Here is a 23,410-nt window from a genome sequence, read left to right as displayed (position 1 = left end):
TCACCACACACAGCTATGAGGCCTTCCCATGCCTAACAGACCATAACACACAAACCACATAAGTGCCATTGTTAAGTAATAAGTCATTGGTTTATGGGTCATGTTGTCTGGTCTTTTGTAGGACTTTTCTCCCATTCTTTAGAAGGCTTAAAGTGCTTCATTGCACTTGAGGTCATTGTGAATATGGCCCCTGAGAGCAGATGAACAAATAATTAAAATTAGCTGCAGTAGCTGCATCTAGCTACTGAGACATATAGAGGCTACTCTCACGAGCATGAAAAACTGGGCTAAGGGAGGCCAGCCTGGTTTTGCACGCTCATGAGAACTACCAGGCTTAAGGGCGAGCCCAGTGGCTTCGCAGCAGCAAGCCTGCCTAAATAGCCACCCTCTTAAATGAGGTTAAGGGAGCAAGCACTCCCTTATCCTTGTTTCTTTATCGTGTGTCAGCCATGGCTGAGGGAGGGGGAGGCTTCTAATAATGCACCGTGCACTCACATGGTGCATTATTGGGGCTCTGGGGGTGAGGTTCTGGGGTAGGGTGCCATGCGGTGGTGCTTCCCTGAGCCCGACCCCCAGAGTGGCTGAGCGAGGTAAGGGCAGCCTGCAGGAGAGCCGCCACCCACCCAGGGAACACACTTCTGAGTGTCTGTGGGGAAGGTACGTAAAACCCTCTTCCCTCCTTCCCTGCAGATAGCCTGCTAGCTCTTCAAACAGATTGTGCGAAGAGCTTCATAATCTTTAACAAGGTTCCACAACAACAGAAAAAGCATGCTTTTATTTAAAGGGCCTAAGATCTTGTAGAAGTACTAAGCATAATTTATTTTACTTATTTATTTATTGTTAAATTTATATACTGCCTTTCATTAAAAACAATCCCAAGGTGGTTTACAAAAGTTAAAAAACATATAATAAAAATGACAGTTAAAAGTATTAAGCTAAAAATATGAAAACAAATCTGATTTAAAATTCATGAAAAACAAACATAAAAACTGTACTTGGATAAAAACACATAGAAGCAGCAATAAACAATCATGTAAAGGCCTGGATAAAAAGCCAAGATTTAACAAGCTTTCTAAAAAACTGTAATGGAGTCAGAGGAGCGAATGACCACTGGGAGAGCATTCCAAAGATGCCAGAAAAATACCATATAAGCATTCAATATTACCAATTCTTCTTTCTCCTTTGAATGGACAGGTTGAGGGACGATGTAGGCATGGTTTCACGAAATTTTTAATTTGCACAATAATAATTTTCCACATTATGTATTTCTTTTGTTCTCTACAATTTCTTTTGGCTAGCTGGGCTGTGGTGATAAGTTATTTATTTATTTTTAGTGCCCACAGGAACTGGGCACTCCTACTTTGTAAGGCCAATGGGTGACTTGGTCTTTTAGGAACTACAAGAAATTGCCAGTTCCTTTGGGTGTTGGTAAGACGTTGAGGTTTCATTTTCCTTCAATGGGTTATGATTGCTTAGCATTCCTCCCTACACCTTTATGCTGTCTGTATTGCTTACCCACATGTTCCTAGTGACATCCAAGGCAGAATTTCCTCTAGAGTAACATTCACGACACTGGGGGTGGGGGTGGGGGTGGGGAGCAGCTTTTGCCTCAGAATATTGTAGGATATCCTGCAAAAGCTAGACTTTACCTCAGAGTTGACTGTCATGAACAAATGCCATCCTGATGGTTACTCTTACATAAATGGAGGCGGATGTTGTCTTTCTACAACCTTCGGAAAGTAGTCATTTGGCATAGAAATGATTGCATGGAGGGGGGATTTCAGAATCATGCTTACTTGCTTTGCCTCTCTTTTCCATGTGTTCAAGCTATTATTTGGCCCTTTTCAGGAGCCCCCCACCACCACCACCCTATTTTCAATGAATAACCACAGGGAGATGTGGCATCAAAACAACTGGCACTACCCCTGATTTGCACACATTCATTGTAAGATTTGAGGAAATCACTGGACCAAATTTAGTAATCTGTTTCATAAAGCACACTCAGAACAAAACATATAATATAATATATATATTATGTCCCTCATTCTATTGCTTCTCTAGGGTTACTGTCCTTTTCTGACAGAGGCTCTTAGCTTATAAAGGCTGCCTGATATGCAGAAATTCAACAGATGAATCCCCACCACCACCACCACCGCAATGCAGTTATGGAAAAGCTGCAGTTTTTGAAGTTCTGACTTTTATGCAGCTCTTAAAAGCACACAGTCCATACCAGGGAAAAGGCGACAACCATAGGCTCCTTTTTCCTGCCCATTGTCCTTGCCACATGAGCTGCAGCTATGCCAACCATTTTAGCAGGCCAGCAGAGAGGGGCAGTAATACCCGTTGCTACACAACCACAGAATATTTCTGCAAATCTCCTCTAGGTCTATTTGTGGTTCAGTGCATTTATTTATTTATTAGTTGAATTTATATACAGTATAATATCATCTAAACAACAACCAAAACCTAAACATCACATAAAACAGATTAATATTACCATAAATAAAACATTAAAACTTTAAAACATTAAAAACTGAAAGTCTGATAAACAGTGTTTTCAAAAGTTGTTTAAAAACAACCAGAGATGCGGAGATTCTGATTTCATTTTGGAGTTTTCCAGAGCCTCAGGGCAACCCTAGAGAAGGTCCGGTTTTGGATCAACTCCAAGTGGCAACTACAACTGACCTTCCCCAAAGATCATAATAGGCGATGGGGTTCATGAACCAGAAGGTGCTCTCTTAAATACCTGGGCCCAAACCATTCAGGGCTTTATTGGTAATAACCAGCACTTTGTATTTTGCCTGATATGGAGAAATAGATCTGGGTGTCATCAGCATATTGATAGCATCCTGAACCAAATCTCTTGATGATCTCTCCCAGTGGTTTTAAGTAGATGTTTAAAAGCACTGGAGATAGAATGGAGCCCTGTGGGACTCCATACACTAGCTCTCACTTCAAAGAGCAACAATCTCCAAGTAACATCATCTGGAATATACCTGAGAGGTAGGACTAGAACCACTGCAAAGTAATGCTTCCCACCCCCAACCCCTACAGGCGGTCCAGAAGAATACCATGGTTGATGGTATCAAAAGCTGCCAAGAGATCCAAGAGGACCAACAGGGTCACACTCCCCCTGTTGATTCCTAATTGGAGATCATCCATCAGGCCGACCAAGGCAGTCTCTATCCCATAGGCTGCCTGGAAGCCAGTTTGTAATGGGTCCAGATAATCTGCTTCTTCCAAGATTAACTATCTCATGTTTCAAATAGTAATCTCTTGTGCTGTACAACTACTGCCTTTGCACTCTCTATGCCAAGATGCGGTGCCATTTCAAAACTCCACCAGGTTTGGCTACAGTAACAGCTGTAAAATAGGACACTGAGTTCAACACTGCAGTTCTGCAAATACAATCAGAGGGACTCTGTTATCCTGAAAGACTGAAAGATTTGCATTCATTAAGAACTATAATCACTACTTCCAACTGTTTTGATATTTTTTTTAAATCTGTGGCTTGAATGTTAAAGACTTCTTTTCCTTCTCCTCTCCACCAGAAAGAAAAATAGACATAAGGATAATCTACATTCATGGGCAGTGCCCTCTTTTTGTGACTGCTGTTGCTGTTATTTTCATGCATACATCCCACCAACTCTCCTTTTGGCTTTTCTCCATGTATTTCACTCTCACCCAGGAGTTAGCTTTCTCTTCATTTTTTTCCTCCTGATCTCCGAGCTCTTACCACTGTTTATGCATGGTGAAGTATGTCAATAGGCATTTCCTTGTACTTCTTCCTCATTACTCAACCTCATGCACTGTCTCAAGAAGGCACTTCCTAGTCTACTTTTGAAGAAACCTGCATTGGATCCCTCAGAGCTAGGCAATTATAGGCTTGTCTCCAAACTTCCATGGTTTGAGCAAGGTGATTGAGAGGGTGCACCCATTGAAGGCAAAGGATGAAAACAGAGCCCTAGAAACGTTGCTGTGCACACTACAGTTAACTGGCTGGCCACCTGGGCTGTACTCAGCCAAGGGCTTCAAGCACCCCAGAGCTGTAGCATGTGCCCAATTATTTATGATTTCCCCCGAATGTGTATACTGCAGCATGAGACCTTTTCTGGGCAGAAAAATCTGCCAGAAAAAAATGCAATTGCTTTTGACAATAATTTTCCAGTTGCTGAGTTAGTCATTTACAAGTTTGCTCAAGAGCTCACCATCATTTTTTAAAAGTGGTGTTGTCTTATGATACAAGATTAAAACTGAATCTTTGAGAAAAGTTCCACTATTTTTCACTCCCTTGCATTGCCTCCAGTGACAGGAGAGAATCTTCCTCTTTGATGGTGATGGATGCTGCTCCTGAGCGGGCCGCTCCCTCATGAAAGTGGAAGGTCATGTGTATACTCCTTCACAACTCATGAGAAGAACCATCCAGGGGGACAGGGTTGTCGGTCAGAATCGCTAGCAGCTCTCCCTGTCTTGGCAACTGCTGTGAAGAAGCAGTTAAAGTAGACCCTCTGCCATCCTGTTCACCTATTTGAATATGTCCATCTTTTATTTTGCCCGGAATGGCAACCCCACTCTCCTGGGGTCGCAGAAAACCAGGGCTCCCCTCTCCCGCAATTCCCCATGGCAGCAGATCTGCATATGCTGCAACCCCAGTCCAAACCAGTGAAATTTGAATGAGAGTAAAATCTGTTCCCAGTCCCAGTGTTTCCCCAGTCTGCCCACCCGGCTACATCAGAACACATGGAGCATCAAATCTCCTTTGGGTGCATCAGAGTCTTCTCTGGAGAGGAGGGGGTTGCTACGCAGAAGTTCTATCATTAACCCAGAGTGAATGGGGGCTCCACACAAGCAGGGCCCCCTTTTTTTGATAGTTCAATTAATGAGTGTGCAGTCTGGAGGAGGACCAAAGGCTGATGAGCCTAAGATCCTCCCCAGTAGACTGGCCCTCTCATGAGGGTGCTAGTCCCCTGATAGCAAGCTGCCATGAAGGCAGGAGTGTGGTTTGGTCTCCATGGACTTCTTTGCTAAGGTAAGCCATAACAAGCGCATCCTTGGTCACAGCAGGCCAGACCACAGGATCCTTTGCCCTCCCTCATACATGTATCCTCTCCTAGGAAGTTGTCATGTTCCCTTCCCTTTCCTCAGTAACATGAAAATAGTGTCCCTCAGCATCCCTCCCACCCCCTGCCAGAAAATTTTCTGTGTTTTTGTGAGATTGTTTTGTTGCAGGGCTCTTATGAGGGCAGCAATGTAATTGCTGTCAGATGAAAGGATTGCATGGCATTTAAAGGGATTTAAATGCCCTTTCCCTGCCAGGGGCAGGTGGTCCATCCCGAAAAGGCACGATCACACTCAGCACACCCCCATGAAGTTCATGGCCAGTGGCTGCTACTCTGCTGCCATTCTGATGATTTATTTATTTATTTAATGGATTTGCCCACAGTCTGGTAATGCAAGTGCTACAGAGCTTGCTGGGATGAGGCCTTGATGGACCAAGAAGAGGGAGGGGCTGCCCTGCCCTGAAAACGGTAGTTGCAGGGCTGTTATTGGACAAATGCCTGCGATGCAATTCACGGTTAGAAAAATTAACCACAGGTTTAGCAACCTCCAGTTTCACATTACATGCGAATGCAGCCATTCATACATAGAGAAGCATGCCCAAAACAAAGAACTGAGACCAGGGGCATAGCTAGGGGAGATGGGGTCCGTGTTCACCCTGCTCCCCAGCAGCCCCTCAGAGTGAGAGAGATAATGAAGAAAATAGGGAGGAGTGGAGCTGGGGGACCCTCAGGAGCTGAAGGTCCCGGGTTCTTTGGACCCATCCACTCAATTATAGCTACACCCCTGACTGCGACAGTGACCATGACAAGATTATAGCTGTTATTGCTCAGTTATAGACCCCTGACTAAGACAGTGGCCATGACAAAATCTCAACAAATAGGGCCCACCTAGAAATGTAGCTCACCCACCTAACACAGAAGGCTGGCTTTAGAGCTGCAAGGAGACTTCACACACTGTGCTGTCATTTTGTGCACCGCAACCCACACAATCTGATTCTGTGCCATGATGTGCTTGTATATTTAAGCCCTGTGGCCATTGCATCTCTGAAAATGAGTCCCCTCCGTTCATGCTTTGTGGCTACAAGATTCATTCCAGGGCACGGCAGTTAAGGTATGATGTGGTGTTGAATTCCTTCATAAAAATCATCCCAAAATTGAAGGCAACCATGTTCAAATTTTATTGTGATATGATTCTTTTGTCGATTTAGACCAGATGTTGTGTGCTGGAATGAAGAACATAGGATCAGCAGATATTTTAGTAAGGAATGGAGAGCGGAGAATGGAAATCCCCTTTGCAGACTTATGGATGCAAAAGGGATGACTGAGGCAATGCTAAGGAACAGAAACTCCTCTTGACAGAGTTTTGACGGTGTGAGTGAACAGTGCTGTGGTGCATGGCTTGATTTTGGGGACCTTGGGTGAATATAAGAATAAGACCTATGAATGATCTCATTTAGTGATGTGCAAGCTGCATTGCCATTGAGCCAGTTCAACATCAAGCTGGTCTGGCTCAAGGGCTTGCCCTCAAGCCGGACTGGACCCTTGAGCCAGTTCAAGGTCAAGCTGAACACACACACACACACACCCCACACACACACACACACACCGTGGGCCATCTTGGGACCAGTTCAGGGATTCTACAGGGTTGTTGTTTTTTAAAAAAATTACCATCCCCCTTGCCACCAGGTCTGGTGGTCTCAGGGAATGATGCCATGGAGGGGATCTCCAGCAGTTCCCCATCCCCCCACAGCCCTTCCCCAGGCCTTTGGCCCATTTGGGGGCCTTTCCGGCCCTTTCTGAGGCAGTTTCCATTTTGGAGGCTGCTGTGCATGTGCCCTGGCCATTTGCATGGCTTGGTCATGTCCTGGCCACACAAATGGCCAGGGCACATGCGTGGCGGCCTCAAAAATAGCCAGTGCTAGTTCAGAAAGAAAGGGCCGTATCAACACAAAAATGGGCCAAAATGGCCCAGGGCAGACCAGAGGAGGCTGGTGTGGGGAGGGGAACCACTGGAGAAGCTCCCATTCTGACTCGAACCAAACCAGGAAAACTGGTTTTGTTCACATCCCTAAACTCATGTTGGGAGTCTGCGAAAATTGTTATGGAAGTAATTGTATCCAATATTAGCGGGTAACCCTATGATATTTATGCAGAATAAAAGAGGTGCTAACAATAGTACAATGAAGCAAGCAGCAGTGAGAGATAAATAGATTGAACAGTGGATGTATTGAATCTTTAGTGAATTGTAATCAAGCACAAAGGAAAAGTCCATCAAATGCTTTAGACCCTGTATGAAAGCTTGGTGACTGCTGAATTCTGGCTAAGAGTTGTAATAGTTGGAACATGAATGGTCAGTATCTGGAGTGTACTCATTTACTATTAGGAAGATGAAGACTGGCTTAACTTGCTTCTTGTCTATACTATTCTTCTTGGCTATACTATACTATACTATACTATTCTATACCAGTAATCTATAGTATCTTAATTTTCATTCAGTTCATAGAAAATCACATACTTTTGCTCTACATCGATCTATCCTAAACCTCTCAGGTTATCTATAGGCTACTATGGAGTTTTCCTCCCTCCTCTTTCTTCCTATAATTTTAGGTTATTCACGACAGTGTTGTTCGTAGAATGTGCTTTATCCTGTTCTCCAAATTTGGATACTGTAGTAATGTATGAGCAGGACTTATGGTGCTAAGTATTAAGCATATGGAAAGGGAGATAGAGAGGCTATTCACACGCTCAGCAGAAACCAGGCTAAGGGAGCCCAGCCCAGTTTCTGCGGTCCATGTGAACCACTGGGAGCTGTGTGGCTCTTGGTGGTGGAATGGCAGCAAGCCCTCTTAGGTAGCCTTCCTCCTAACCCAGGTTTTGGGCGAGAGCGCGTCCAAACACCAGGTTAACTGATCGTAAGTCTGCTGTGGTTGCTTGCAGCCTCAGCAGACACACTCGGGAGAGAGGGGGGCACGCAGTAGTGCACCCTGCACTTGCACAGGGCATTACTGGGGCTCCGGGGGTGGCATAGCGGCGCTTCCCTGCACCCGACCCTGGAGCTGCCAGGCAAGCTGCGGCCGGGCATGGGAGCACTGGAGACAAAGCCACCACTCATCTGGGAGGGTGATCTGCACACACAGCAATGGGTGAGTGATCATCTGCGGAGGGAGCAAACCCACTCTCTCTGCAAACCTCCTCTCGGTGCTTGTGTGAAGCACCTCAAAGACTTCATCCTTTAGGTTGTTCTGCTGCTGCTTCTTTTTCCTATTCAGTCTGTGATTGCTTTGTTTCCAAGAAACAGCCTACCTTTGAGGGGCCTACAAAAATTGAGTAGACTCTGCATTTCATTTAAGAGCCAGAACTTAACAAATGCAACCAGTACTTCTTCTCTATGGGCACAGCCTAAAAAGACCTGACTGTTGACAGGAGTTTAGGTTGGCACTTACAGGCTGCTGTATTACTTTCATTTTCATTTTAAACATTTGGTATTAATAAAATATTGATGGCATCAGGATCATCACAAGGGTGTTTTGCTACTGTGTTTTGCCACGGGGTAGGCATGATGGCTGGAAGAAACCTGATTTGGTTATTTAAATGAGAACTAAAAATGTATTCTGGGATCACATCACACCCAGTTTAAAAGAACTGCACTGACAGCCAATTTGTGTCCGGGTCCAATTCAAGGTGCTGGTTTTGACCTTTAAAGCCCTTAACAGTTTGGGTCCTAGATACCTGAGGGACTGTCTGCTCCCAAAGGTTTCTGCCCGCTTGATAAGGTCATCCAGGGGGACTCTGCTCCGGGTGCTGACAATGAGAGAGGCTCAGCTGATGTGCACGTGGTACAGAGACTTCTCAGTTGTTGCCCCCAGACTCTGTAATGCACTCCTGGTGGCCATCTACTTTTAGAAAGTGTGTGATATCTTGGCTTTTTACCCAGGCTTTTATATGTTTTTTCTATTGCTGCTTCTTTGTATCTTGTACAGTTATATTGTGCTAGTTTTCTAAATCTTTTAATCAGATCTGTATTTTTATATTCTAGCCAATATTTTAATTGTGTAATTTTTGTAGTCTTGTTTAAACTTTTGTGTGAACAGCCTTGAGATTGTTTTAGTGAAAGGCAGTATAGAAATTTAACAATAAATAAAAATAAATACATATCCATGCATGTTCCACAGTAAGCTCACAGTTCATCTCTTACTGTACATAGCACTGCAACACAGCCAAGATATAAAGCTCTTTTTACAGAACGAAAAGGGGAGGGAGGAATAAATTTTCTTAAGTGCCTTTGGGGAGGAAACGTGCTTGGCTTATGATTTTGTTTAAAAGAACCCAAGAATAAGTATCTAACAAGTTATGTTACCATAAAAGTAGATCTGCTCATTTTCCAAGAAGTGGAAAACTTTTATTTCCATGACACAGAAACTTTTCTTCCCAACAAAATAGGAAGCAGCTGTTCCATCTTCTTTCTATGAGTGCCTTTGACCATTTGGAGCCCTGGATCCAGCTGGGAGTATTTCTGCTGGTGTAGAATCAGCATTTTGCAATATTTAAGACTCATTCATATGGTGCTTTCCAGTGAGAGTAAAAGCTTCACTTTGATGAAGAGGGGGTTATTAGAGGGGGGGGTATTTCCCTGTGAGGTGTGCACATATGAGAATAACTAGCAACCCCACACCATTGGCTCCTGACATCCTTTGCCTTGGACTGAGGCCTTGTCTACAGATTGTGTCCTTCCTGTACCAAGAAATAATAGAGGCATATGCCCTGATAGCTGCTCCTAATGACCAACATCCAGACTAGTGAAGCACGAACACTGCATGCACTTCCTCTGAAGTCCATTGTGGATCCTAAAAATATGTCCCTGATGGCTAAGTGACACTCAGAGACATATTTTCAGAAGTCACAGTTGGCTTCAGAGGAAAGAGGAGATCACTCCTGTAGCACCAACATTGCTCCACACACTTTGTTAGTCTGGATGTTGGCCAAAGTTAATACATTATTTATTACATGTGCATGCTTTTCTTCTCCAAAGAACTCAGAGTGGCTTATATTGTTATTATAATAATATTATTATTATATATGGTTCCCAGGCAGTTTCCCATCCAAACAGTTTACAGAGCCAGAGCTTACCAACTTAAGCAACAGAACTGAGTCATGTGTCTTGAGACATTTTTGAGCTGGCTGATCGTAATTTCCTAGAATTAAATAAGATTCTGTTAGCGTAATCACAGCTGGCCACCAATTTATGCATCTATAGTGTAACATGGGGAAGAAAAAAATATCAAGCTGCCTTCTACTGAGTCAGACCATGGGTCTATCTAGCTTGTAAGTGTCTACACTAACTTTTCAAGACCTCTTTAATGCACAAATAAAACATAAAACAGATGTTAAAATAGCAAACGTTTCAGTGTTACATGTCCGCTTCAGTGCTATACAGTGGTGAATGAAACGTGCTCTTAATTACAATTCCTCAACCTCATAACTCAGCAAAACTGACAGTAATTAGACAATTCTGTTACAGTGTCAACCAATCCTGTTACAAAACCTCCAATATCTCACAAGCAGAGGGAAAGAGTAAAAATCCCCACACTCACATAATAGGAAGGGAGAGGAATAATGGGAGGAAAAGAATAAAAGTTCACCCTCACTCAATAGCAAATGAATTTCATTGCTTCCCTCATTTTTTCTTTAACGTTTATGGTGGGACGCAGCTGTTCTATACACATCACTTCCCTGAATTTCTACTTCCTCACATCTGCCTCCACAGCCAAGGTGAATATTTTTGTATTCACTACTCTGCCTTGGTGTTGTTCTTTAACATGACCTGCCCACGGTTTTGTTCTATCTTTATGTTGTATGTCTGCCAGATGTTCCTTGTAACTTTTTATCAAGGGTCTACTGTCTCCCTGATATAAAAATGCATGCATTCCATGCAAACAATTTTAGATACCACCCCCTTTATCTGACTCCTTTTCACTGAATCAATATGTAGAATCATCTAGGAGGAAAACAGAGGAAATAGGGGGAAATAATGGCTATGAATTTCCAATTAAAAAGTAGAGGAGTACCAAATATAGAGAAGGGTACCCAGCACTGTTCCCTCTTATAGGGAATCCCAGATGTTGACTACAACTCCCACAATCCCCAGCCAAAGGCCACTGAAGCCGGGGATGCTGGGAGGTGTCGTGAACAACATCTGGGAATCCCTGTTAGAGGGAGCACTGGTAAGGAGTACTTAAAATTCCATATGTGACTGAAAGGTTTAATTGGGAGATACAGCAAATTCTGAAGAAACAAGATTTGGATGTCAATTTGTACAACCCCTATGACCTTGAGACAGCATTTAGTGAAGTCAAGACTGTATGATAACAAATGTGAAATGGAGGATTTCCAGATTTGTGAGAATAAGGAAGGAAGGTGTCAAATAAAGGGGTTTCCGGTAGCAGGGAGTTCTATTGGATGCTGCCACAGGGTTCTGTGGATAGTAACCACTTTATATAGCAATAGCAATAGCAATAGCACTTACATTTATATACCGCTCTATAGCCGGAGCTATCTAAGCGGTTTACAATGATTTTAGCATATTGCCCCCAACATTCTGGGTACTCATTTTACCAACCTCGGAAGGATGGAAGGCTGAGTCAACCTTGAGCCCCTGGTCAGGATCGAACTTGTAACCTTCTGGTTACAGGGTGGCAGTTTTACCACTGCGCCACCAGGGGCTCTAATAATCAGTTATTAAGACTGAGTTGGGAGCTTCTGTGTATTCAAATTTAAAGCCATTTTAAAACATAAGCTGCCAGAGATTTGTTTGTATCTGCACTGTGTCAGGTTTTCTGGAAGTTCAGTACCACCATATTGGTTGTAGATGGGGATGCTCATAGCTAGAGAAAGAGAAGCAGAAGTGCACCAGGGACAATTGGAACAGAACATCCAGTCATACATCCAGTCATACAGAACTGTGGGCTGTGCATGCAGGATGCAATCTATCTGAGGGTGGAACACTATTGGTCCGACATCACACTGTACTGATTTCCTAAGCACTATCCTGTTCAAACACTTCTTGTTTGATGTTGAAATTGGCTTTGACTGTGATGCTTCCTTTCATTTGTATGGCATTGTGTTTTGTTATCAGTCAGTGCTCAGCCTCACACTATACCATTAAAGATGGCTGATGCAAGATAAAAATACTAAGGGGAAGAGGAAGTAATGCTACTCATTGTCTAATTCAAGGAGAGCCAACATTATAAAGGAAGAAAACAATCATAACTTTGTTATTTTGCAGCTACAGATGTTTTGTGATTTAGAAAACAAAATGCAGGTGTCAAAACAACATAAAATATGTTTCTGGGTTTCAAGAGATTATGATTAGTAAAACAACTGTTACTAATCTTCTCCACTGGAGCAAGTGGAGAAGATTCTCCAGTGTTCTTCTCCACTGCAGGCTGAAAGATTTGTCCCATCAACTTGAACTGGCCTCCATTAACCAATAAAAGCTTTAATCGTAAAGAAACAATTGAAATGTAGACTTCATCTTTCAGCCCACCAACTGTTTTAAAAGTTCAGATAAAGGCCAGTGAATGGAGAAGTGGTTTTGTTGTACATGCAATAGAGAGACCAAGTGCAATTTGCCAGATTGATTACGTTCCAGACTGGAATGCATACTCCAATTGATTCTTTTATGCATCAAGGAACATTAAATCACTCGAATCACTCAATTAGCCAGAAGCTCTGATGATGCATCATTTTATTACTGCAAACATTTAATGGGACATCACTCTATTATCCCAACATCAGAAGGAAGAAAATATCAAATATACTTGAATGATTATAGTAGACAGACAGCTGTATTGAAAAAGACAGTGGCTGACATGCTACACAGTCCAGCACCAGTGTTTCTGATCTGCCATGGCTTCTGCACATATGAATGGCAGACCTGGCCATGTTACAGAGGTGGGCAGTTGCTCAATGACTTAAAAACATCATGCAAGCACTTGTGTTGCACTACTTCCATTGTTTCAAATGGAAGTAGCACAGCACAAATGCCAATATTCTGTGTGAGGCCCTTGCACAACGGCACCAGTGGGTTGGAAACACCAGTGTTGCTGATTGAACTGCCTCGGAGATGATTGGTCAACACCCCAGTTCGGGTGAATGTGGGGAATATGGCTCAAAAGGGGAGGCAGTTCCAAGCAGTTTTGATTTGTGCAAGCATCTGAACTCAAGAAAACTGGCTTGGGAGAGAGATTTTAATTAACAAAAAGGAGTTTATTGGAAGACAAATAATAAAAGGAATCAACTATGTTATTAGGCGGTCCTAATGTAAAAGCAGTACAAATATGTTTTAAAAACAGACTATTGTAAGGCACATTTAACTTAGTTCAAAATTATGTGGGCTAGAGAGAGTTATTTTAAGATAGAGAGCTAAGGTTTTAGAAATAAGAGAATGGGGTAGGTTTAGCGCTGAAGGAGCTGGGTAAGAAGCTATATCACCTGTCCTCACAAAGATCCGACTCGGGCAGCTGGAGACTAGCGTCCGTCCATGGAGGCAAAGTGGAAAGCAAGAGAGCTAGTTGAAGTAGTCAGTGGGGTTGCTCATGAAGAAAGTTCCAGAGTGAGGTTAGCTAGATAGATCAGCAGGGGGATGGATCTAAAACCAAGCACAATGAGCTGAGGCTTGGCCAGGCAGGTAGTGATTTCAGCTCAGGTGGCGCCAATGGAGAGGCACACACCAAGGTGGTCTGCTGGAGTTCTTGTTGCAATGAAGTCCCCAGTGTAAAGCACAAAGGAGCACTTGAAACAGTGGCGTCCCAAGTGTATAATGCACAAGGAAGCACACTGAGTCATGAGGTTAGGGATACTTATATCCCAGAGTGTGCCTTGGGGGCACTTTGCTGTTGTCATGCTCTGCTGAATAGGGGAGTCCAGACAGGCTTTTTCAGAATGCATTGTGTCTGATCGTCTTTCCTTAGTAGGAAGGTGTGTGAATCATCTATTGTATGCAAGACTGGTTGTAATGAAAACTAGGGTATGTAAGTGTGTCAAGAGAGAATCCTGTGCTGGGACTGACTATCCCAATAATTCTATCAAAAGTTTCGATGTGCACCTTTTCAAAGTTACATCACTGACTCATCCCTATTGTGAGGGAGGCTGCTTTTGCACTTGCCTCTATCTGCTTTCCCTTCCCGACCTAATTGCTTTGTTAGCATCAGGTGTTACCTCTCTTGCAAGAGGATGAGGGGAGTTTAGATTTCATTCCAAGGCTGAAATGACCTCGAAAGTCAGACACTTGCAGTAGCTAGTTCTGGAGTCTGCTTCACTGGGAGTGTGAGAGGGAATGTGAATCTAATCCCCTTTCCAATTTGTGATGAAGTGATTATAGTCAAATCTGCTTCTACATCCTAAATTTGTCTTTTATTTAAAAGATAGTGGTTGATACCAGATAGCCAGTGTGGTGTAGTGGCTAGAGTGCTGGACTAGGACCGGGTAGACTCGAGTTCAAATCCCCATTCAGCCATGATACTAGCTGGGTGACTCTGGGCCAGTCACTTCTCTCTCAGCCTAACCTACTTCACAGGGTTGTTGTGAGGAGAAACTTAAGTATGTAGTACACCGCTATGGGCTCCTTGGAGGAAGAGCGGGATATAAAATGTAAAGATAAAATAAATAAAAATAAATAAATATTCCATGCAGCATTCCAATGCTGGACTGCTCTGTGCTGTGGGCACACAGGACACACAGCGCTGTTAAGAATGAGAAGTTTTCAAGCAGCACTGTTGCGGTTATTCCCAATGTGGCAAATGCTGCATGTCATGTCAGCTGCTGAATTTGAGTTTTGTTTTATCAGTCTTCTAACAAGGTGGTCACAGAACTAGGAAAAAAATTCTATTTTCTGAAGCTCTGTCAGCTGAAATGCAATAATCAAAGTCTATCAGGTCTGCAGCTGGTGTTGTGGCTGGTAAATTCCATTGCAATAGCAATCAATCAGTCAATCATCTTTATTCGGTCCATTGACCAGCAAAACAAATAAATACATAGCAACAACAAGCACATAGCTCTTTCCCTTGACCTGCCTAGCTACCTAGTCTGGGAACCATAGATAACCAATTTCTCTCTTACCTCATGCACCACTTTCTGATCCACCTCATGGTCTCCTCCACCTTCTTGCCTATTTCCTTTACTCTGGCATCCCTTTCTCTGTGATATATGGAATGTACCATTGAGGGACTGTAATAAACACTCCAGCCTTCTTTCCTTCCGTAGGTGTAGTTTTGTTGCTGTGGGTAGTGCAGGGCTCTAAGACTGGGAGTTGTAGCTATATCTCTGCCTGCAAGTTATACAGAAGAGAGCAAAACCTTTTGGTCATAGAAACCTAAGCAAGTACTCCACTCTTGGTTCCCACTAAGAAAGAAAGGACATTACAGTGTCACTTTCTCACCAGTTCTCACCCATCTCTTCCTTTCTTACACATCTCTCTAGAACCAAAAGTTTACAAGTGCAGCGTGGTTTTGCAAATACCTAAACATCTGTAGGCACCATACATATGAACATATATTAAATGTTTTGTCTTGTACTTTCGTTGCAGAAATGTCAAGAAGGTTTTTACCGAACTTTTGCAGGAGCATGCCAGCCTTGTAGTTGCAATAACAACGCATACGAGTGCCTTGATGGATCCGGAGTTTGTCAGGTAGGTTACCTTTTCTGATAAAGCTTTGTTTGTCTTGGTAAGTAGTCAGGAATAGAATTTTTTTTCCTGCTTCAGATGGGCCGAAGGGTGGAATAGACTTGAGTTTTGCTTTACGCCAGTTCTGGCTCACACATTCAAGTTCATTTATTGATGATTGCAGCATTACAGTGACCTGCCTGGGTGGATGAGTCCTAATCAATCACTGTCACAGACAGAACTTGCATATCTTCTGTCATTTCACACCATTTCAGACAGAATGCTTTTGGAGTGAGATTTCATAAATGAATAACCCACTGTTCAATTTAAACCAGATTTTCAATGCAGCTACCAATTACTCCATAAAAACAAAAACAATTTGAATATATCACTCTCCAAATAAAACACCTCACCCTCATAACAGCAGCAGATTAAAAGACAGAAAAGCATGGCATCAGTATTAATCCAATAACATGTGAGGTAAAGCAGCAATGAAACCCTTCAATGGTCACCATCCAAACTACGTTAGTCAGAACATAATCACACTGAAATTAATGAGACTGAAATTGGGCATTACTAACTTGTTTTATTCATTTCAATACTTAGTCATGGTGAACTAGTCTGGATTTTGCCCAGTGTAAAAATTCCCATCAGATTACTATTCACTAAAAATAACAAAAACTAAAATGTTTAGCCAAAAAAACGGTTTTAACCTGGGTGCTTTCCAGATTAGACCCTGCAACGGGGTCACAACGTATCTGCAAAGTGTGCTTCTGCACTTCCTGTGTTGTGATACCACAGTCCATACGCTGTCATCAGGTGCCGTTCGCATTTCAGATGCCTTGTTTCGGATTTAATCGCTGCGATTTATTACTATAATGTCATATGTCCGGCATTAAAAGGTTGCTGTATTCATAAGACTGCTCCCACTGCTGGTAGCTGTGCACAATTTTGCTCAACTGTGGCAAAATGTTTCGGTTTGGGTAAATTGCATTCAAAACTTACAAAAACTGTCATGCAAAGCTACCAGCAATGGGAGCAGTCTCATGAATACAGCAACCTTTTAACGCCAGACATACGACATAATAATAATAATTCGCAGCTATTAAATCTGGAAAGCACCCTGGCAGATGAAAACATCTTAAGAAATAAGAAATCAAGTGATGCACATGTGAAGCTGCCCTCAGGTTATAGCTGATCACCCATTTTGAGTAGCAGAAAGGAAACCTTTCATGTCAAATTGCTTATTAAATCTGGAGATTCCTCTGAGATTCCTTTTCATTCAGAGTGTGTGTCTTTGCTTATTTCTTTAAAGTACTTTGAACTGAATGGCTTTCACTGGTCATCTGCACAGCTCCCATTATTTCTAGTATGTGCTTTTGCATTCTTAAAGACATATTCCCCCACCATGTTTTTTCCATGAATTGCAACTTCAGCCCCAAATTTCTATTGAATTCCTTGAAAACAAATATGAACACTATGACTGCAATCCCAAGCATACTGACTTGGAAGCAAATACCACTGAAATTGTTGTAGTTACTATTAATGAGGCAGTGAGCTGGATACTCAATAGACTAAAAATAATGATAATCGTAATATACAATAACCAGTGCCTACTTCTGGTGATTTCTGCTCTGCTTTAAAATATTCAGTTTTCTCAAATATGATGTGTTAATTGTTAACATGACAACATGACTGAAATTGTGATTTGCAGAATGGGTCTAACTGCATTTATTAGAGCCCTAGCAATGAATCAGACTTTACTATGCATGATATATTCCATTTGATTGTGAATTATGTACCCCTAGCCATTTCCCCCCTTGCAAGCATTAACAAAAAGTTCTGGTAAGAACTATTCTGCCTACTTTCCTTTTACTGTCCCTACAATTGGATTACATTTGGTCCAAATCATTTAGGCAGTTCACAAATTGTGCCTCAAACTTACATGTGTCTGCCATTTTGAGCTGGGGTGGATAACACATTCACAAACTATGCCTTTGAAGTGTCCCTATGTCACTCACCACAACTGCACCAGATTTGGTCCAAATCGGTTAGGCAGTCCACAAGTTAGCCCACTTGTGCTTCAAACGTTCATGCATCTGCCATCTTGAATGGAGTGGATGACATCATCACAAACTACACCATTGAGTTGTCCCTATGTCTCACTCACTACAACTGTTCAAAATTTGGTTCAAATCAGTTAAACGGTCCACAAGTTAGCCTACTTGCACGTCAAATGTTTATGCATCCACCATCTTGGATCAGGGTGGATGACATAATTATGAACTATGCCATTGAGGCGTCCCTATGCATCCCTACAGCTGCAACAAATTTGGTTCAAATTGTTTATTTTTTATTTGTTTATTTAAAATAATTATACCCCTCCCCTCCAGTACACTACTGCTCGGGACAGCTCACAACAATACAATAGATACAGTGCAAAATAAAAGTAATAAAATTAACCAAATTAAGTAAACAAGTTAAAGGTCAGGCTAAAAACCACAATCAGTATTAAGTTTCAAATTAAATGTTATTTTAAAAGCTAAAAATTGAGAGTTATAGAAACTAAAGAACCTACTATAACCAAAAGGAGCAAGTCTCTTTTAAAAGATGAGTTTTTAGTTGTTTTTCAAAAAACACTGAGGGAGGGAGCATGGCGAAGCTTTTTAGGGAGAGCATTCCAAAGCCAAGGGGCCACAACCAAAAAAGCCCTTTCTCTAGTCCCCACCAACCAGATCTCTGTTAGTGGCAGGGCCATGAAACTGGTTCACAAGTTAGCCCACTTGCACCTTAAATGTTTACGCATCCACCATCTTGAATTAGGGTGGATGACATCATCACAAACTTGGATCAGGGTGGATGACATCATTACAAACTATGCCATTGAGGTGTCCCTACATATCCCTACAGCTGTAGCAAATTTGGTTCAAATCATTTAGGCCTTTCACAAGTTATCCCACTTGCACCTCAAATGTTTATGTGTCCTCCATCTTGAATTGGGGTGGATGACATCATCACAAACTATGCCTTTGAAGTGTCCCTATGTGTCTCTACAACAGTACCCAATTTGGTTCATATTGGTTCAAGTATTGCGAAATTGATAGGGACACACATACACAATGCCAGGTGATCTCATAAACTTGCTTTCCTTAAGGAAAGTAGGCCAAAAAAGGGCACTTTGATTTTAGATTAACTTCCATCAATCTATGCACTTTACCCAATGTATTTACTTCATCCCAGTTTATACTCACCACAACCCTCTTGTTAGACCCAACCCTCACTGGTTAGACCCAGTGAGTTTCATGACTGAGTGGGGATTTGAACCTACCTCTCCTCAATCTGACACTCTAAGCACTATGCCACACTGACTTTCAATATTGATCTATGTTTGCATGACAATGGACCGGGTCTCACGATCAGTGAGACCCGGTTTCTTCCAGTACGTGGGGAAAGCGAGTATGCCCTGCACAAGCATGCAGGGCATACCTGGGAAACCCCTGGAGCCGGGAGGCAGCTTTTCACCTCCCTTCCGGGGGTCTACTCATGAGTAGCCGTGCTACTCATGGCCAGATAGCCTGGGTTTGCGGAGTGCTCACTCCGCAAACCCAGACTAAGAGGAGGGGTACTTGAGCGGGTTACCCACTCAAGAACCACTGGGCTTACAGCCGAGCCCGGTGGTTCTCAAGATCGGGAAAAATCGGGCTAGGCTTTCCTAGCCTAATTTTTCCCGATCGTGAGAATAGCCCCAATCTATAATAGAGATATGTTATTCCATCCACCCTATTCTACATGGGTCAGACCTTCACCCCAGCCTCCTGGTCACAGAAATGGGCATGATCATGCTTACAGCATTCATCTCTTCAGATGAAAGCTGCGGTAAACATGAAGAGTGAGGTTGGGAGGGTGAGTGATGGACCAGGGCTGGGACTTCTGACCTGCTGTTTACAGAGGTGTTTACAGCGGTGTTCTACTGAATGTCTAAGCAGGATTATGGATAAACTGGAAAGGATTCAGAGAAGGGCAACAAAGATAATGAGGGGTCTGGAAACCAAGTCCTAAGAAGAACCGCTGAAGGAGCTGTGTATGTTTACTCTGGAGAAGAGAAGACTAAGGGGGGATGTGACATCCATCTTCAGATATGAAGGTCTGGCAGTAGTATATATACTACAGTAGCAGTAGCAACAGCAGTCAGAGAGAAGAAGGAGTGGACTTGTTCTCTGTTGCTCCTGAGCAGAGGACTAGAACCAATGGGTTGAAATGACAAAGAAGCCGTTCCAGGCCAAACATTAAAAAGAATGTCTTCAGTATAAGAGCTGTTTTAAAGTGGAAGAGTCTGCCTTGTGCAGTGGTAGGCTCCCCTTTTCGAATAGTTTCCAGAGGCTAGATGGCAACTTGTCAGGGATTCTTCTACAGTGAACAGGGGGTTGGACTATAAGACCAGTCCCCCCACCCCAAAGTTGCTTCCAACACTAATAGTCTATGATTCTATGGCATGCCATTGGTCCCGATAAATACAAGTGGAAATTCTCCCTGATACACTCATTACCAACTTCTCAGCTGAGAAAGGATTGTCTGCATTTACCCTAGTTCTGTACAATCTCCACATTTCGCCAAGAAGGTGCTTCTACAATTTTCTGTAGTAATAGGTGCTTTGCCACTTGTCACTTTCTTTAGTTGAAATGGGAACAGGTGCCACAAAGCTATGACAGCAATTGAAACATGTTTGTTTCTGGAAACAGAAAGGAAAAAGAAAATGATCACTCATGACTTATAAATGTATCACACTAGAAATAAATGTTTGCATATTGGGGGGAAATTTCTTTCCTTCTCCTTCAGACTCATGTATTTCCATAACTTTACAGCAGACTGCTTCCACCTTCTTTCTGCATAAAGCAAAATTGTTCCTTCTTCCTTCCTTCTTCTTCTGGAAAGTTCAAGGCAACCATTGCAGAATCTGTGTTCTTTGGAGAAGGTGGCATGCCTTGGGGGTCCAGGGACATTTGTCCCTCCACATTCAATTATAGCTAAGCCCATGAATAAGATACAGATTGAAAAGGAATAATAGGAGTTCTTCCGGACTAATTCCAAAATTGCACCAGAGCAAGCCCTGGGCTTAAGAAGTCCAGCTGTTCATAGGCTAGGATCTGAATGTGCACCTTCTCTTCATCCACCCAATTTTTGGACTCAGTTTTCCCTTTAAGGACTTTCTATAGGCATTCCCAAACCACTCTCTTAACTCACCTGAATAATAAAAAGAAGTTTGGCAATTAAGGGCAAGAGCAAATAGGGAGGCTTAGACCACTTCTGAAGAAGCCTACCTTGGATCCCTCAGAGTTGAGCAACTACAGGCCTGTCTCCAACCTTCCGTGGCTGGGCAAGGTAGCTGGGGGGGGGGCCTCCCAGCTCCCAGCTCCTGACGGTCTTGGAGGAAAATGATTATCTAGACCCATTTCAAACTGTCTTTGGGGCTGACTATGGAGACTGCCTTGGTCAGCCTGATGGATGATCTCCATTTGGGAATTGGCTGAGGAAGTGTGACTCTGTTAATCCTTTTGGACCTCTCAGTGGCTTTCAATACTATTGACCATAGTATCCTTCTGGAGCGTCTGAGGGGGCTGGGACTGGGAGGCACTGCTTTGCAGTGGTTCTGCTCCTACCTTTCGGGGAGGTTCCAGATGGTGTCCCTTGGAGACTTTTTTTCAAAAATCTGAACTTTTGTATGGTATGCCTCAGGGCTCTGTCTTGTCTCTGATGTTGTTTAACATCTACATGAAACCACTGGGAGAGATCATAAGAAGCTTTGGTGCAGGGTGCTATCTGTATGCTGATGACACCCAAATCTATTTCTCCATGTCAACATCATCGGGAGAGGGCATAACCTCCCTAAATGCCTGCCTGGAGGCAGTAATGGGCTGGATGAGGGATAACAAACTGAGACTGAATCTAGGTAAGATGAAGTTACTAATTGTGCAGGGTTGAAATTTGGGAGATGAGTTTGATCTGCCTGTTCTGGATGGGGTCACACTTCCCTGGAAGGAACAAGTACGCAGTCTGGGAGTGCTTCTGTATCTGAGCCTCTCCCTGGTGTCCCAGGTTGGCAGTGGCCTGAAGTGCCTTCTATCAGCTTCGGCCGCCAGCTGCATCTGTTTCTTGAGATAAATGACCTCAGAACAGTGGTGCATATGCTGGTAACCTCCAGACTGGAATACTGGAATACTGCAATGCACTCTATGTGGGGCTGCCCTTGTGTGTAGTCTGGAAACTACAATTAGTACAGAATGTGGCAGCCAGGTTATTCTCTGGGTCATCTAGGAGAGACCATATGACTCCCATTTTGAAAGATCTACACTGGTTGCTGATAAGTTTCTGGGCAAAATACAAGGTTCTGGTTATAACCTATAAAGCCCTAAATGGCTTGGGCCCTGGGTATTTAAGAGAACGTCTTCTTCATTATGAACCTCACCACTCATTGAGATCATCAGGAGAGGTCCATCTGCAGTTGCCACTGGCTCGTTTGGTGGCTACTCGGGGACGGAACTTCTCTGCTGCTGCCCCAAAGCTTTGGAACATGCTCCCTGCTGAAATAAGAGCCTCCTCATCTCTGACAACTTTTAAAAAGTCTTTAAAGATGCATCTATTCACCCAGGCTTTTAAATAAATATTGTTTTAATAGTTTTAAAATGTTTAAAATGTTTTAAGGTTTGATTCGTTGTAGTGTTATAACTTTTGCTGTATCATTTACTTTGTTTTAACTGGTGTTTTAATTTTTGTTGTCATTTATTTTAACTAATGTTTTAACTTTTTCTGTTTGTTTGCTTTGTTGTAAACCACCCAGAGACGTGAGTTTGGGGCAGTATAAAAATATGTTAAATAATAAATAAATAAATAAATAAATGGCAGGCTGCCTCATGTGTTTGCTCATTATAGTAACATAGGAAACTGCCATCTATTGAGTCAGACCATTCGTCTATCTAGCTCAGTATTGTCTTCACAGACTGGCAGTGGCTTCTCCAAGGTTGCAGGCAAGAGTCTTTCTCGGCCCTATCTTGGAGATCCCAGAGAGGAAACTTGAAACCTTATCTTTCTCCATGTTTCCCTTTAAAAACATGGTTCTTGTACCAAATCTCCAAAGTTGGAATGAATTTCATTTCTGAAAGAAAAACCTAAGGTGGAAAAATCTGCTTTCAGTGAAAAAGTGATATTTAAAACTGCACCTCATTAATTTCAGTTGTCTACCACAGCCACAGTGGTACAATGAACCCCAATCCCTCCCTGAGAAAAGATGGGGTTCTCAATGGTACAAATAAAAACAATGGTACACTCTGCCTTTTCAGAAGGCAAGCATGCCATCAGATGGTGAGTAAAACCTGCACCAACCACAAAGGAGCTTTAACAGAAGGAAATAATATAACAGAATCATTAACATCAATAAGCAAATTTATTGATTTCAGTAAGGGAGGTGTTCTTTTTCTCATTTTGCAACAGTGTATTGGTGATGCATAATTATGTCAGAGATCATGAATATCTGAATTCTGAGTAGAGTTAATAATATCAACCTTTCAATCACACTAGCCTGCAATTTTCTCTAAGGCTCACTGTCAATTATATCTTACAAAGAACGACCAATTTCCCATCACCAGTATGTATCCTCTTTGAAATCTACTGATAATTGTAGGTTAGTTTCTGTGTA

The 23,410-nt window shown here is 42.6% G+C and overlaps 1 protein-coding gene across 4 annotated transcripts in view; it reads left to right on the top strand.

Moving 5' to 3' along the window:
- LAMA4 (laminin subunit alpha 4) overlaps positions 1-23,410 on the top strand; it is a 154,124-nt gene that overhangs the window by 17,602 nt on the left and 113,112 nt on the right. For all 4 annotated transcript variants that reach the window (XM_053307564.1, XM_053307744.1, XM_053307482.1 and 1 more), the window contains exon 2: positions 15,643-15,744. In XM_053307564.1, the coding sequence (XP_053163539.1) occupies positions 15,643-15,744 (102 nt within the window). The remainder of the gene's footprint in view (positions 1-15,642; positions 15,745-23,410) is intronic.

The sequence above is a fragment of the Hemicordylus capensis genome, chromosome 1, assembly GCF_027244095.1.
Source record: "Hemicordylus capensis ecotype Gifberg chromosome 1, rHemCap1.1.pri, whole genome shotgun sequence".
Lineage (NCBI taxonomy): Eukaryota > Metazoa > Chordata > Lepidosauria > Squamata > Cordylidae > Hemicordylus > Hemicordylus capensis.
The sequence above is the reverse complement of the archived record's forward strand: the minus strand, read 5'-3'. Positions and strand labels throughout refer to the sequence as shown.